Here is a 13,577-nt window from a genome sequence, read left to right as displayed (position 1 = left end):
ATTTAAATACTGTCTCAGACCATCATAGTCGCCTTTACAAAAGCAAAAACCCTTCCCTTTACCTCTGATGGTAGTTACCTCCTTAAGTAAATCCCACTTCAACACACTGTAATCACTGCCACCTAGTGGTTCCTTTATCTGCAGATTCTTAATGCATGAAGAATCACTACTGATAATCAGATCAAGAGTATTGCTCCCTCTTGTTTCCTCACGAACATGCTGGTGTAGAAAACAATCATCCAATAAATCCCCAAAAGCCTTGCTAGTGTGCGAGTGACCAACCCACAAATTCCAGTCAATATCTGGGAAATTAAAATCCCCCATTATAAGACTCTGATTTACTGGCCCACTCTATTTCCCTGTACAGTATCTTGTTATACTAATCAGAGTCATTAGGCCTATAGCACACTCCTACTCTCAATTTTGATTTCCCTATGCTTATGTCACACCAAACTGACTCGACACTGCCCTGTCCATCGATGTCGACTGGCTTCACTTCCTTGGATTTTATGTGTTTCTTATCTAATAGCATAACCCTCCTCCCCTCCTGTCCTGTCTATCCTTTCTATACACATTGTATTCCCCAAATTCCAGTTCTGAATTCCTTATATCTGTGTGACACCACGTCTCTGATATCCGAACAATATCTGCCTTTGATGTTTTCAGCAATACCTCAAATTCATCTAATTTATTTACTTAACTCCTAGCATTTCTGTACATGCAAGTATACATGCACCTGTTCCTATTCTTAGCTATCCTAACACAACCCATGTGTTTACTTGTACCGCAATGACTCCCAGCAGTCTCTGTAATATCCTGCATCTTGTTTTCCAGGCTGCTGCTCATTCCAATAGCAGCAGTGCAAAAATCACTTTCACCTCTGCCAGTGGCTACTGTTAATCTATTAGTCCTTGTATCTCCCCCAACTAGCAGTTTTCCGACCCACCTAATACTGCTTCGACAGCATCAGCAAATATTCTTGCACCCTTTCTATATAAGTGTATCCCATCCCTGTAGAAGCAGTCTCTCCTGTTAACAAGTACAGACCAAGCTGAAAAAAATTCTACCCCTTGAGCCTTGCACAATCCCTCCAGGGCCAAATTGATCGACAAGGCTCTCATCATATACTCCCTCCTATCATGTCTGGGCAGAATTGCAGACAACTTTCAAATTCAAAAGTTGCAACATATGGAGACTAGGCACCTGCAAGGTGATCTGATTGAGGTATATAAGGCCTTGAATGGTTTGAGCAGGCTCAGTGCTGATGGGATACTTACGCTTGCTCAGGCTAAGAAACTGAGGGGGTATAGATTCAAATTGAGGAAAGTCAATTGTAGAATAAATGTGTGGAAGTTTGCCTTTAGCCAGTGGGTAGTTGATTGCTGGAACAGACTTTCATCTGGTGTTGTGGAAATTGATAGCCTAAAGAAATTTAAGGCTGAACTAGATAACATAACTAGACCAGATGGGCGAAATTGGAAGTTTTTTTTTTTTTTTTTTTTATGGCTGATGCTGTATAAACTTGCTTTCTTGCATTATATGCCTCAACTAATGTTAATTCTAATATTGTACAGTATAGTATTTATATTCTTAAATGACATAAATGAAGAGATATGCGACATGATGTCAAAATTTACAAATGATTGTAAGATCAGGGGAGTAGTTAATGATCAGTGCTAAGCTGTGTTTTTAGGACAACTAATAAAGTCGTCAGGGATCATCAGTGAAGTGACGACAAAAAATGTAAGATCTCACCAAAATAACTTATACAATTAGTGGTATTTAATTTAAAAAAGTAGACAAAGAAAGAGATTTGCAGATTACAATGTGGGGTGGATGTGAAGATTTCTGAGAAATATTGACAGGTTGCAAAGAAGGCCCAAGGATGATTTACTGAACATCTGCTTTTAGAGATTTGAAGGTCATAATCCCACTGTATAAGTCATTTGTAAGACCACTTGGAATGCTGTGTCCAAATATGATGACTACTCCTAAACAAAGACATCGAGCATCTTGAAAAGGTAGTAGTAGTAGTAGTAGTAGTGGCATGTGATGCAAGAAAGCAGGTGTATGAGCTTATGCAGCATCAGCCAAAAAAAAAAAAAAAAATCACACCATTCCCTCCAAATGCCTGTCCAGTTCCTCCTTAAATTTATTCAACCTATCAACTTCCACAACGACAGATGGTAGTTTGTTCCAGCAATTAACCACCCACTGGCTAAAGGCAAATTTCCGCACATCTATTCTACATCTGTCTTTTCTTCATTTGAATTTATGCCCCCTTAGGTTCATAATCTGAACAAATGGAAGGATCCCATCAGAATTCAGCGTGCTCAACCCATTCTAGGCCTTATACACCTCAATCAGATCACCGCGCAGGTGCCTAGTCTCCAGCCACTGCAATTTGCAGAACTTAAGCCTCTCTTGATAAGAGGATCCCTTCATTCCCCTCACCAATCTTGTTGCCATTCTCTGTACACGCTCAAGTAAATCTACATCCTTCCTCAAATGAGGCCTCCAGACCTGTACGCAGTACTTAAGGCGTGGCCTGACCATTGCGTTATACAGAGGGACAATCACCTCCTTTTCCCTGCTAGTAAAATTCCTATATATCATTGACAAAACCCCATGACCTGCCCTGGCAGCCTGTCTGCATTGCTCAGAAAACTTCATATCTGACTGCACAATTACTCCCAAGTCTTTTTCATTTTCTACCTCCTTAAGTGTAGTACCACACAGTTGGTACTTTTCTCTGAGAAATGCAGTACTTTGCATTTCTCAAGGTTAAACTTCAGTTGCCACTTCTTAGCTCATCTGCCCAAATTATCTAGATCCTGTTGCAGTAGCACACTGTCATTACTGTCATTAACAACCCTGCCTACCTTTGTATCATCTGCAAACTTCGACACTAAGCCTGATACACCTTCATCAATATCATTGATAAATATACAAAACAACAGAGGACCCAACACCGAACCCTGTGGGACTCCACTAATAACATTAGTCCACGAAGAGCAGCACCCATTGATTACCACCCTCTGTCTTCTCCCACTTATCCATCCTTTTATCCATTGTAGCAACTTACCCTTAATACCATTCTGCTCCAATTTTTACAATAGTCTTCTATGTTCAACAGTGTTAAAAGCGTTCATTGAAATCCAAATATATGATATCAAAATTATTTTCTGCATCCAGTTCCTTTGTAACCACATCATAATAACCAATCAAATTTGTCAGACAGGACTTTCCCTTGTCTAGATGATCCTGCAATGCATCTTTAACCAGCGACTCCATTATTTTACCCGGAACAAAAGTTAAACTAACTGGTCTGTAATTACTCGTGTCGCCCTTCGATCCCCCTTTGTGAATTGGGGATACATTTGCACATCTCCAGTCCATGGGAACCTCCCCTGAGTCCAAGGATGCTCTCATAATTATGGCTAAGGGTTTGCTTAGTTGCTTTGCCGCCTCCTTTAATATAACTGGATAGATCCCATCCACTCCAGGTGCTTTTCTTATGTTTAACTTCAACAATTTCTCCTCCACTTTGCTCTCAGTTATTACAAAATCATTAAGTACCCTGCTACAATTTGATAACCTTCTGCCATTTTCAAACCTTAATAATTCCTTATGCGTGAATGTAGATGCAAAATACTCTTTCAGTTTGTTTGCTATCTGAGCAGGATCATCAACAGTCAAACCATCGATGTCAAGTGGACCAATCAGATTCATCCCATTCCTTTTAGAGTTTTTATAAGTAAAGAAATCCTTGCTGTTTTTCTTAGCATCTTTTGCCAAGGATTTTTCGTAATCTGCCTTCGCCTGCCTAACCTCCTTTGTGACCTGATTACAGACTAGCTTATATCTGCCATAGGCTTCTGAGTCGCTTGATAATTTATATGCATCCCATGCATTTTTCTTCTCTGTTACGAGTCTCATTAGTTCATTTGATAACCATTTAGGCCTAAACCGTGAACAATATTTCTTAATAGGTATGAATCTTTTAGTAGTATCCATGATTAATTCCTTGAATGCTTCCCACTTAGAATTTACTGTTGGTAACATCGTCAGTTGATCCCACTGTACAGAATTTAAAAACTGTTTGAGACCACTGTACTCACATTTACGGAAGCAAAAACCCTTTCCTTTACCCCTGATGGTAATTAAATCTTTAAGTAAACCCACATCCGTACACTGTGATCACTGACACCTAGTGATTCCTTTATCTGCAAATTCTTAATACATGAATGATCACTGCTGTAGTAGTGATCAAGATAACCAGATCAAGAATATTACCCTTTCTGGTTGCCTCCAACATGCTGGTGCAGAAAACAATCATCCAATAAATCCACAAATGTCTGACTAATGTGCGAGTGACCAACCCACAAGTTCCAGTCAATATCTGGGAAGTTAAAATCCCCCATTATAAGACATTCTGATTTACTAGCCCACTCTATTTCTCTGTACAATTGTTCATTGTACTCATTCGAGTCATTAGGCCTATAACATCTCCTACTCTTATTTTTGCTTTCGCAGTGCTTATTTCACACCAAATTGACTCAACAGTGCACTGTTCATATATATCAACTGTTTGCACTTCTTTTGATTTTATGTTTTTTTTTTAATTAACAGCATAACACCTCCTCCCTTCCTATCCTGTCTATCCTTTCTGTACACATTGTACTTCCCAAATTTCAGTTCTGAATTCCTTATATCTGTGTGACACCAGATATAAGGAATATCTGGTGTCACACCAGATAAAAGGTCCAAAGGTGGGCAATGCACCAGGTGAGATCAGCAAAAGAGTATTCATACGAGGAAAGATTTCAGATATATGGGCTATAAAGCTTAGTAACTAGTCATCTTGACAGGATCTGATTAAGATGTATAAGGTTCTAGGAGAAGAAAGTAAAATGAATAAAGGAAAAATTATAAATGATTATAAAGGATTCCAAATCTAATAGCTATAAATTTAAAATACAGAGACAAGATTTAGAGAAAAGAATTATAGCAAATTTTCTTTTAGCCAGAAAGTTATTCATTATGGGAATCAGGTGGTTGAGGGTGATAGCATGGGGAAATTCAAAGATCAACTGGATAGGTACCGATGTGAGGAAGGTATCTCATTGGTAGTTTATTTATTATTCTTTTCTAATTATTATTTTTTTTTTATCAGTGCAGAAAAGGCCTGGAGCTTCCTTGTACCATAGAGGCAGTTCTTGCTTTAAGAGTTTTTTCCCCCAAGTATCAAGTATCAACCAGATCAAAAATATGAACATTAATTGCAAAAAAATGAATGTTAAACATTCATAAATACCGAATTCCAAACAACATGCATAGTTATACAATACAGTGTACCCTACTTTATGATATTAATCAGTTCTATAGACACTATCATATCGCTAAAATATCATAATGTGAACCCAATAATACATTGTTTTTTGGTAATTCATTTCAAGATCTCGGAAGTTGAAATTTTTGCTGTATAACTAAGCTATTTATCTCTCTAAAATGTCATTTTTAAGGTCACAAGCGTGACCTTAAGGCCATATAAAAGGTCGTGAGCATGGTTTGTAAATTGTATTAGTTACCAATTCAAATCAGTCATTAAAAATGCACTAAACTTTCATGTTCCGTTATAAGAATCAATTTTTAATGGCTTTGTGATATTTTTCTAAAGCACATTTCTGGAAGTCACGACCATAAAACAATAAAAACAATTTGCATTTTCCGGTTTATTGGGCTTTTCTGTTACTGCAAGCAATTGTAAAATTGCTTGTAGTAACAGAAAAGTTACTGCAAGTAATTTTTGCAGTGCCTGGGGGTTGCCAGATTTCCATTCTTATAATGCTTCGGCATTATACGAATGGAGAGGAAGTAGCAATAAATTTTAAAAAAATGTTTTAATGAAACTAAATCAACAGAAAAATCCTAAAATAAAGAACTAAAGAATAAAAAAAAAATAATAATAATAAAAAAATAAAAAAACATAAAAGTACAGTATTTTTGAAATAAAGAGTTGCTCCAATTTAAATTTTGCATTGAAACTTTTCTCTTTGCTGTGCCTTTTTCTTTCATTTTGTGAAAAACTCATTGCTGGGATCTAGACAGAATTTAAATTTAGTGATATATATCACTAATGTCATTTGTATAGGTTGTTTTTGTAGACGATTTGAATATGCCAGTACGTGAAACTTATGGTGCACAACCTCCAATTGAACTTCTTCGTCAGTGGTTAGATCACTGGACTTGGTATGATCGTAAAGAAGTTGTGGCGATGAAGTTAGTTGATGTGCAGATAGTTGCAGCAATGGGACCTCCAGGTAATTTTTAAAGAAAGAAGCTTATTTTATAAATTTAAGGATTATACTTGTGTATGTATGTATTTTTCATTGCACTGAGTCATGTAGTACAGCAGCAATGATAACAGTAAATTCATAAATAGACTAATTATGTGTGTAATCTGATCCATAATATATGTAGATATGTATAGAAATCATCATTTAATCTATTAACTTAATCTTTTATGTGCTTATCTGGTATGCATTCCAGTATGCATAGATATTAACCAACCCTTGGAATTTAATATAAAATTTTAAATACAGCATATGCACTGAATGAACTCAGAATTATTTTTTTTTTACATAACAGAAATGAATCAACAAATATTGCTGATTTAGTTCTCTACTCGGTGTACTGCCACAATTCCCAGTGCTCTAGTTAATAATATATGAGTTCATTTGTCCTTTAATACATTCACCGATGAAGTTAATTTATGAATTTTATATTTTCCTTTATGAATTTTATATTTATATTTTAAGGGACAATGAATATTTGGGAAATTATAGATCTTACTGGTTATTTGGATTGATCTTCTTCAAAGTAGTCTCCTTGTCACTATAGATACTGATTTTAGCTCTTCTGCAACATCTGTAAACATTTCTGATAGGCTTCTCTTGGAGTTGGCAATAGTCGCTGGGTCATGTTCTAAATAATTTTTTCAGTTGTATTCTGTGACCTTTTCAAGGGGACTATTTTAGCTTGGTAAACAAAAAAAAAAAAAAAAAAAAATCATTGCCACGGGAAGCTAAAACTGATGAGCATGTCAGCTGGGGGACCAGAGTGTTGGAGTGCTTTGCAATGAATTCTTCAATACTAAGTGCCAAGTATGCACAAGTATTCATGCAAGCAACTGTTCTCCAAAGCCCACTTTTCCAGCTGTTTTCTCTGAACAAAAATGCACAATTGCCATATAACTGTTTTGTAGTAATCCTGGTCCACTGAGTTTAACCATGTTAAACAAATTCATAATGAACAATACCCTCTGAATTAGAAAATACCATAAGCATGACCTTCACATGTTATAGATTGTCTTCCTTTTTTTGGGCCTTGAATAAGATGAAATTTTCCATTGAGAGGACTATGCCTTTGTTTCTGGTTCACTGCTATATGCCCATTTTGTTCCACCAGTAATGATGGAAGAAAAAGTGTGGGTCAGCAGCAGCATGTTAGCAAAGGTCCTGACATACAAGAACTTATGCTTCCTCTGATCATCACTAAGGTTGTGATAAAACTGATTGAAATACCCCACTAGAAATGCAAATTTCAGTAACAGTTTCGTTTATAGTTAAAAATTGATCATTTCTAATCAGATCACCGATATGAGCGATTTTTTTTTTTTTTTTTTTTGTTAGTTGTTGACGCATCGGCTTCTGTGGCCATAATGTACCTCCCAAGGTTTTTTTGCAGTACTCTGATCCAAGCCCAAGGTGGGATTCGAACCCACGACCTTTGGGTTGCCAGACAGGCACTTTACTCACCCGGTTAGCCCGGTCGGCATGAGCGATTGAACTGGTAGTTTTTGAAGTTAAAGGGGGGGCTAGAGTGAAGATCATCTTTGACAGACAAGTGACCCTCTTTACAATTGTGAACCATTGAAATGTCTTTAAATGAATGACACATAACATATGCAAAAGCTGTTTTTAACATTTTCTCTAATTTGAAATAAAATTTGATGCAATTTTTTTTTTCTCAGTAAAATCATTTTAACATGCAATGAAGCACATAAACACCTTCTCTTCAACATATTATTCTGCCTGAATGCAGATAAACAGGTAATTCATGCATTACCATGTCTAGATACATCATCAGATATGTTGCAACAAGTTATATTGCAATGTCAGGGTACAAAGTCAGTCCCCAAATTTTTTGATCAAACCTTGTGTGTGCCTTACTGCGAGAATCTGTTTACCTTACTGTGAGAATCTGTTTCTATCATAAGGATATGGAATTTTTTTAAATTTGTTTTTCCACTGTAATTCAGAAAATACATAATAATATTAAATTTTAATTATTTTAGGAGGAGGGCGCAATCCAATTACTCCCCGTTTTCTGAGGCATTTTAATACAATTACAATAAATGAATTTAGTGATGAAATTATGGAAACAATATTCAATAAGATATTAATGTGGCATTTAGATTCTAGGTAAGTTGCATTTCAAATAACTTTTAAAGCAAAGGTTCTTAACTGTCTTTAATTTTTCACATATTATTTATGCAGTTATTAAAATTATTTATGTATTTATATATGTTTGAAAAGAAATGTTCACTGTAAACAATGCATGCTTTTGAGAATTCTCCCTTACCATTCACAAACAGAAAGATACATGAATTAAGTATATGAATAAATGGGTACTATGATTTTCAGGGAAAAAAAACTTGATTCATGCCAAAGAATAATAAGAAATTGACCTTGGAATTTTTCGAAATTAACTTTCAGATGATAGGAAATCAGTTTTATTTGCACATTTATAAATTGATTTTTAGTAGATTGATTGGCTGAAATAAAAAGAAAAATAGAATATATAGAATTAGTAAAGGGTGTTTTTCTAACATAAAATCCAAAGATGTTAATATACTTACCAGAGATCTTAATCATTTCTATTTATTCTATACTAAGTTCCAGAGGAGAATGAAACCTCTAATTAGACAATACAGGTTACATCATTTTGCACAATTATTAGATTTTGTTGTCTATAAACTCTTATGTCAGTATAGAAAATTTATTGATTTTGTATGTTATCTACTAGTATTCTATTGCAACTTTTACCCATCTGTCTTATTGTAACTTATCATGAATAAGAACCAGTGGATGACTGGAAACAGGTTGCTTGGTCTGATGAATTGCATTTCCACCTGCACTGTGCAGACAGATGGGTGCAGATATGGCATATTCAACATGAAGACCTTAAACCTCACTGCACGAAGGTGGGGTTTGTAATGGTTTGTGCTTAACTAGGAGACTGCATTCCCTGATATCTATTGATTAGTGACTCACTGAAGGCTTGTATAAGTCCATTATTTCTCTCACCATATACATCTCTTTGTGATGACCATCTTCTCACCAAGACACCTTTTGAGAAGACAATTCCCTGTGTAACAGGACTGAAGTAGTATTAGACTGGTTTGATGAGCATGCTTGATGTTCTTTGTCTTCCCATGGATACCAAACTTATCTGATCCCAGAACAATCGCACATGTGGGACGTCATAGAGCAGATTGTTCAGCAGCTGGGTCCATTGGCAATCAAATACATATGAGCTGTGAGATGCAATGCGGTCGGCATGGGTTGCATGCTTGTGGTCACTCTCAAGTGCCTCATGGAATCTATACCATGATGTATCCAGGCTGTGCTATGTACTAAAGGTGGTACATCTAGATATTAGGTAGTGTTGCCAATACAGAGTTGTCTCAATGTATTAAATCAGTAGATGACAATACTAATCAAGAGCCAGCAATGTGTTTGGTAGCTGTTTGGAAATGGCAGTGTAAATAACAGTATGAGGACATAGGATGAGATGTTCAATATTTTTGGGCTAAACATATCACACCAGCAGAAATTCATCCCAATTTGATTGATATTTATGGTAAGAATGACATAATAATAATAACCTAGTATTATAACAATAAACTCTAGATAATATTGTACATCACTTAAAAACACTAAAGGGTGCAGTATGCAGGAAGAGACCTAGATCACTATCTAAAGAAGTAATTCTTCTACAGAATAATGCTTTTTTTTATGTTTAATTCACAAAAACCTTCAACATAGTTTTAAGTGAAAAATCATACTTCACCCAGCATTCAGCCCTTTACCTTCAAGGTGTCCCTTGTGTATATTATTACAAGAATAACATATCTCATAGTTAAGCATCTCCACTCAATCTTCCAGATAGTTGAGAAGTTAGAACAAAATAAAAATGCTATGCAGTGGTTGCATGACTTCCAGTCTAAAATTGTCACCATACCTTGTTTCCTCTTTTATAACACAGGTGGTATCCCAAGCACTTTGCTTCAAGATAGTATGACACGAAATTAGGATATATCGTTAGAATATACTGGGATGTAAACTCCTGCAATTAAGGACTAAGTTCAATTATTTTCCCCTATCTACACGATATATAAATAATTTGACTTCCTCTCTTTCCAAAGACAAGACAAAACAAATGAGCAAACACTTCATCAGACAAAACATAAATGATATGAAGATAAGTAATACTGCAAGCTTCCACTTCTCACTTAATTAAGATTCAGTATCTCAAAGAAAACACAAAAGGTAGAAACTGTAATATTCATTGACCTGTGTAAATTTAGTATCTAAAAGCTCTGTTTAATATTCCAAGAACGAATTCATCTGCTTCTGTACATTTCAAATTTGTTCCAGTTATTAGAAAGAAATAACATTTTTCAAATAAAATAACTGAGTTTCCACTTTACCAGAATATAGCATTCTCCTTCTATAGACTATCTCTGTCTATGATGCTGTGTATGAAACTATCCACATGCTACTCAAAGAATTTTCTGCTCCAGGAAACCAATAAGTTTATGAAAAAATTTTGCTGTTTTATTGCCCTTATTGCGGTATTAAATCATATTCTATAAGTAGCTTTATAGTCCTATTCATACGTCTCAGTTTATTTTGAATTTAGCTAGAGATTTTGTAGGTTACTACCTAGTATACATAGAACCTTGTACCATTTGAAACTTGCCACCGTTGTTGTAGTATATTGATCGATACGATATTAGCATTAGCATTAGTAGAGGCATTTGATGCAAGAAAGCAAGCTTATGCAGCATCAGCCAAAAAAAAAAAAAACTGCTTCCACTTCACCCCTCTGTTCGTTCAAAATACCTGTCCAGCTGAGCCTTAAACTTATTTAGGCTATCAACTTCCACGACAAGGGATGGAAGTCTGTTCCACCAACCAACCACTCGTTGGCTAAAGGCAAATTTCCGCACATCTATCCTACATCTGTCTTTCCTCAGTTTGAATTTATGCCCTCTCAGGTGATTATTCTGAGCGAGAGGAAGAATCCCATCAGCATTGAGCATACTCAACCCATTCAGTGCTTTATAAAACTCTATCAGATCACCTCGCTGGTGCCTAGTCTCCAGACACTGTAATTTTCAAAACTTAAGCCTTTCTTCGTAAGAGCACCCCTTTGTTCCATTCACTAATCTTGTTGCTCTTCTCTGTACTCGTTCCAGCAGCTCTACATCCTTCTTGAAATGAGGCCTCCAGACCTGTATACAGTACTCTAGGTGTGGCCTGACCATTGCCTTATACAAGGGAATAATCACCTCCTTATCCCTGCTAGAAAAATACCTATATATCATTGACAATACACCATGAGCTACTCTTGCAGCCTGTCTGCACTGCTCAGAGAACTTCATATCTGCCTGCACAACCACCCCCAGGTCCTTTTCATTCTCTACCACTGTCAGTGTAGTACCACAGAGTTGATACGTTGCTCTGGGGTTGCTGTTTCCCATATGTAGTACTTTACATTTGTCAATGTTAAACTTCATTTGCCACCTCTCAGCCCATCTGCTCAACCTTTCCAGATCCTGTTGCAGCAGCATAGTGTCAGTACTGTCCTTGACAACCCTGCCTACCTTTGTATCGTCTGCAAACTTGGACATTAAGCTTGATATACCATCATCAATATCATTTATGAATACAGAAAACAATAATGGACCCAACACTGAGCCCTGAGGGACTCCACTAATAACATTAGTCCACGACGAGCAGTGTCCATTGATTACCACTCTCTGTCTTCTGCCACTCAACCATCGCTTTATCCATAGCAGCAATTTGCCTCCAATGCCACACTGCTCCAATTTGTGCAGCAGTATTCCATGTGCAACAGTATCAAAAGCCTTTCTAAAATCCAAGTATATAATATCAAAGTTATTCCTTGCATCCAGTTCCTTTGTGACTGCATCATAGTATCCAATCAAATTGGTCAGGCAAGACTTCCCCTTAACAAAACCATGCTGTGTCCGAGCTATAACTGAAGTCTTGTCTAAATGATCCTGCAGTGCTTCTTTAACTAGTGCCTCCATTAATTTTCCTGAAACAGAAGTTAAACTTACAGGTCTATAATTGCTTGTGTCAGCCTTTGATCCTCCTTTGTGAATTGGGGTCACATTTGCACATCTCCAGTCTGTGGGTATCTCCCCTGTGTCCAAGGAAGCTCTCATAATTATGGCTGAGGGTTTGCTTACTTCCTCTGCTGCCTCCTTTAATATAACTGGATAGATCCCATCCACCCCAGGTGCCTTTCTTGTGTTTATCTTCAACAGTTTCTCCTCCACTTTACTCTCAGTTATTACAAGATTATCTAGCTTACTGCTAGAGTTGAATACACCCCTGGCTTTTTCCTCGCTAAATAACTCCTCATGTGTGAATGCCGATGCAAAATATTCATTTAGTTTGTTAGCTACCTGAGCAGGATCATCAACAGTTGACCCATCGATATCAAGTGGACCAATCTGATTCATCCCCATCCTTCTAGAGTTTACATAAGTAAAGAAATCTTTGCTGTTTTTCTTTGCATCCCTTGCCAAAGATTTCTCGTACTCTGCCTTCGCCTGCCTAACCCCCTTTGTAACTTGGTTACAGATCAACTTGTATCTATCATAGGCTTCTGTGTCATGTGTTAATTTGTATGTATCCCATGCACGTTTCTTCTCTGCCATATGCCTCATCAGTTCATCTGACATCCATTTTGGCCTAAACCTTAAACAATATTTCTTATTTGGTATGTAAAGCCTAGTAGCTTCCAAGATAAGTTCTTTGAATGCTTCCCATCTTGCATTTGCTGTTGGTAACATCATCAGTTGATCCCACTGTATAGAATTTAAATACTGTCTCAGTCCATCGTAGTCGCCTTTACGAAAGCAATACCCCTTCCCTTTACCCCTAATGGTAGTTACCTCTTTGAGTAAATCCCACTTCAGCACACTGTGATCACTGCCACCTAGTGGTTCATTTATCTGCAGATTCTTAATGCATGAAGAATCACTGCTGATAATCAAATCAAGGGTATTCCTCCCTCTAGTTGCCTCCCGAACATGCTGATGTAGAAAACAATCATCCAATAAATCCACAAAAGCCTTGCTAGTGTATGAGTGACCAGCCCCCAAATTCCAGTCAGTATCTGGGAAATTAAAATCTCCCATTATAAGACTCTCTGATTTACTGGCCCACTATTTCCCTGTACAGTTTCTTATT

The 13,577-nt window shown here is 36.7% G+C and overlaps 1 protein-coding gene across 1 annotated transcript in view; it reads left to right on the top strand.

Moving 5' to 3' along the window:
- The window catches only part of Dhc36C (Dynein heavy chain at 36C), a 592,122-nt gene that overhangs the window by 204,026 nt on the left and 374,519 nt on the right, over positions 1–13,577 (top strand). The window contains exons 26-27 of the mRNA XM_090380456.1: positions 6,155–6,323; positions 8,360–8,486. Coding sequence (XP_090236582.1) covers positions 6,155–6,323; positions 8,360–8,486 — 296 coding nt within the window. The remainder of the gene's footprint in view (positions 1–6,154; positions 6,324–8,359; positions 8,487–13,577) is intronic.

The sequence above is a fragment of the Mastigoproctus giganteus genome, chromosome 8 (assembly GCF_048544385.1).
Source record: "Mastigoproctus giganteus isolate SK-2022 chromosome 8, ASM4854438v1, whole genome shotgun sequence".
NCBI classification, from domain to species: Eukaryota; Metazoa; Arthropoda; class Arachnida; order Uropygi; family Thelyphonidae; genus Mastigoproctus; species Mastigoproctus giganteus.
The sequence above is the reverse complement of the archived record's forward strand: the minus strand, read 5'-3'. Positions and strand labels throughout refer to the sequence as shown.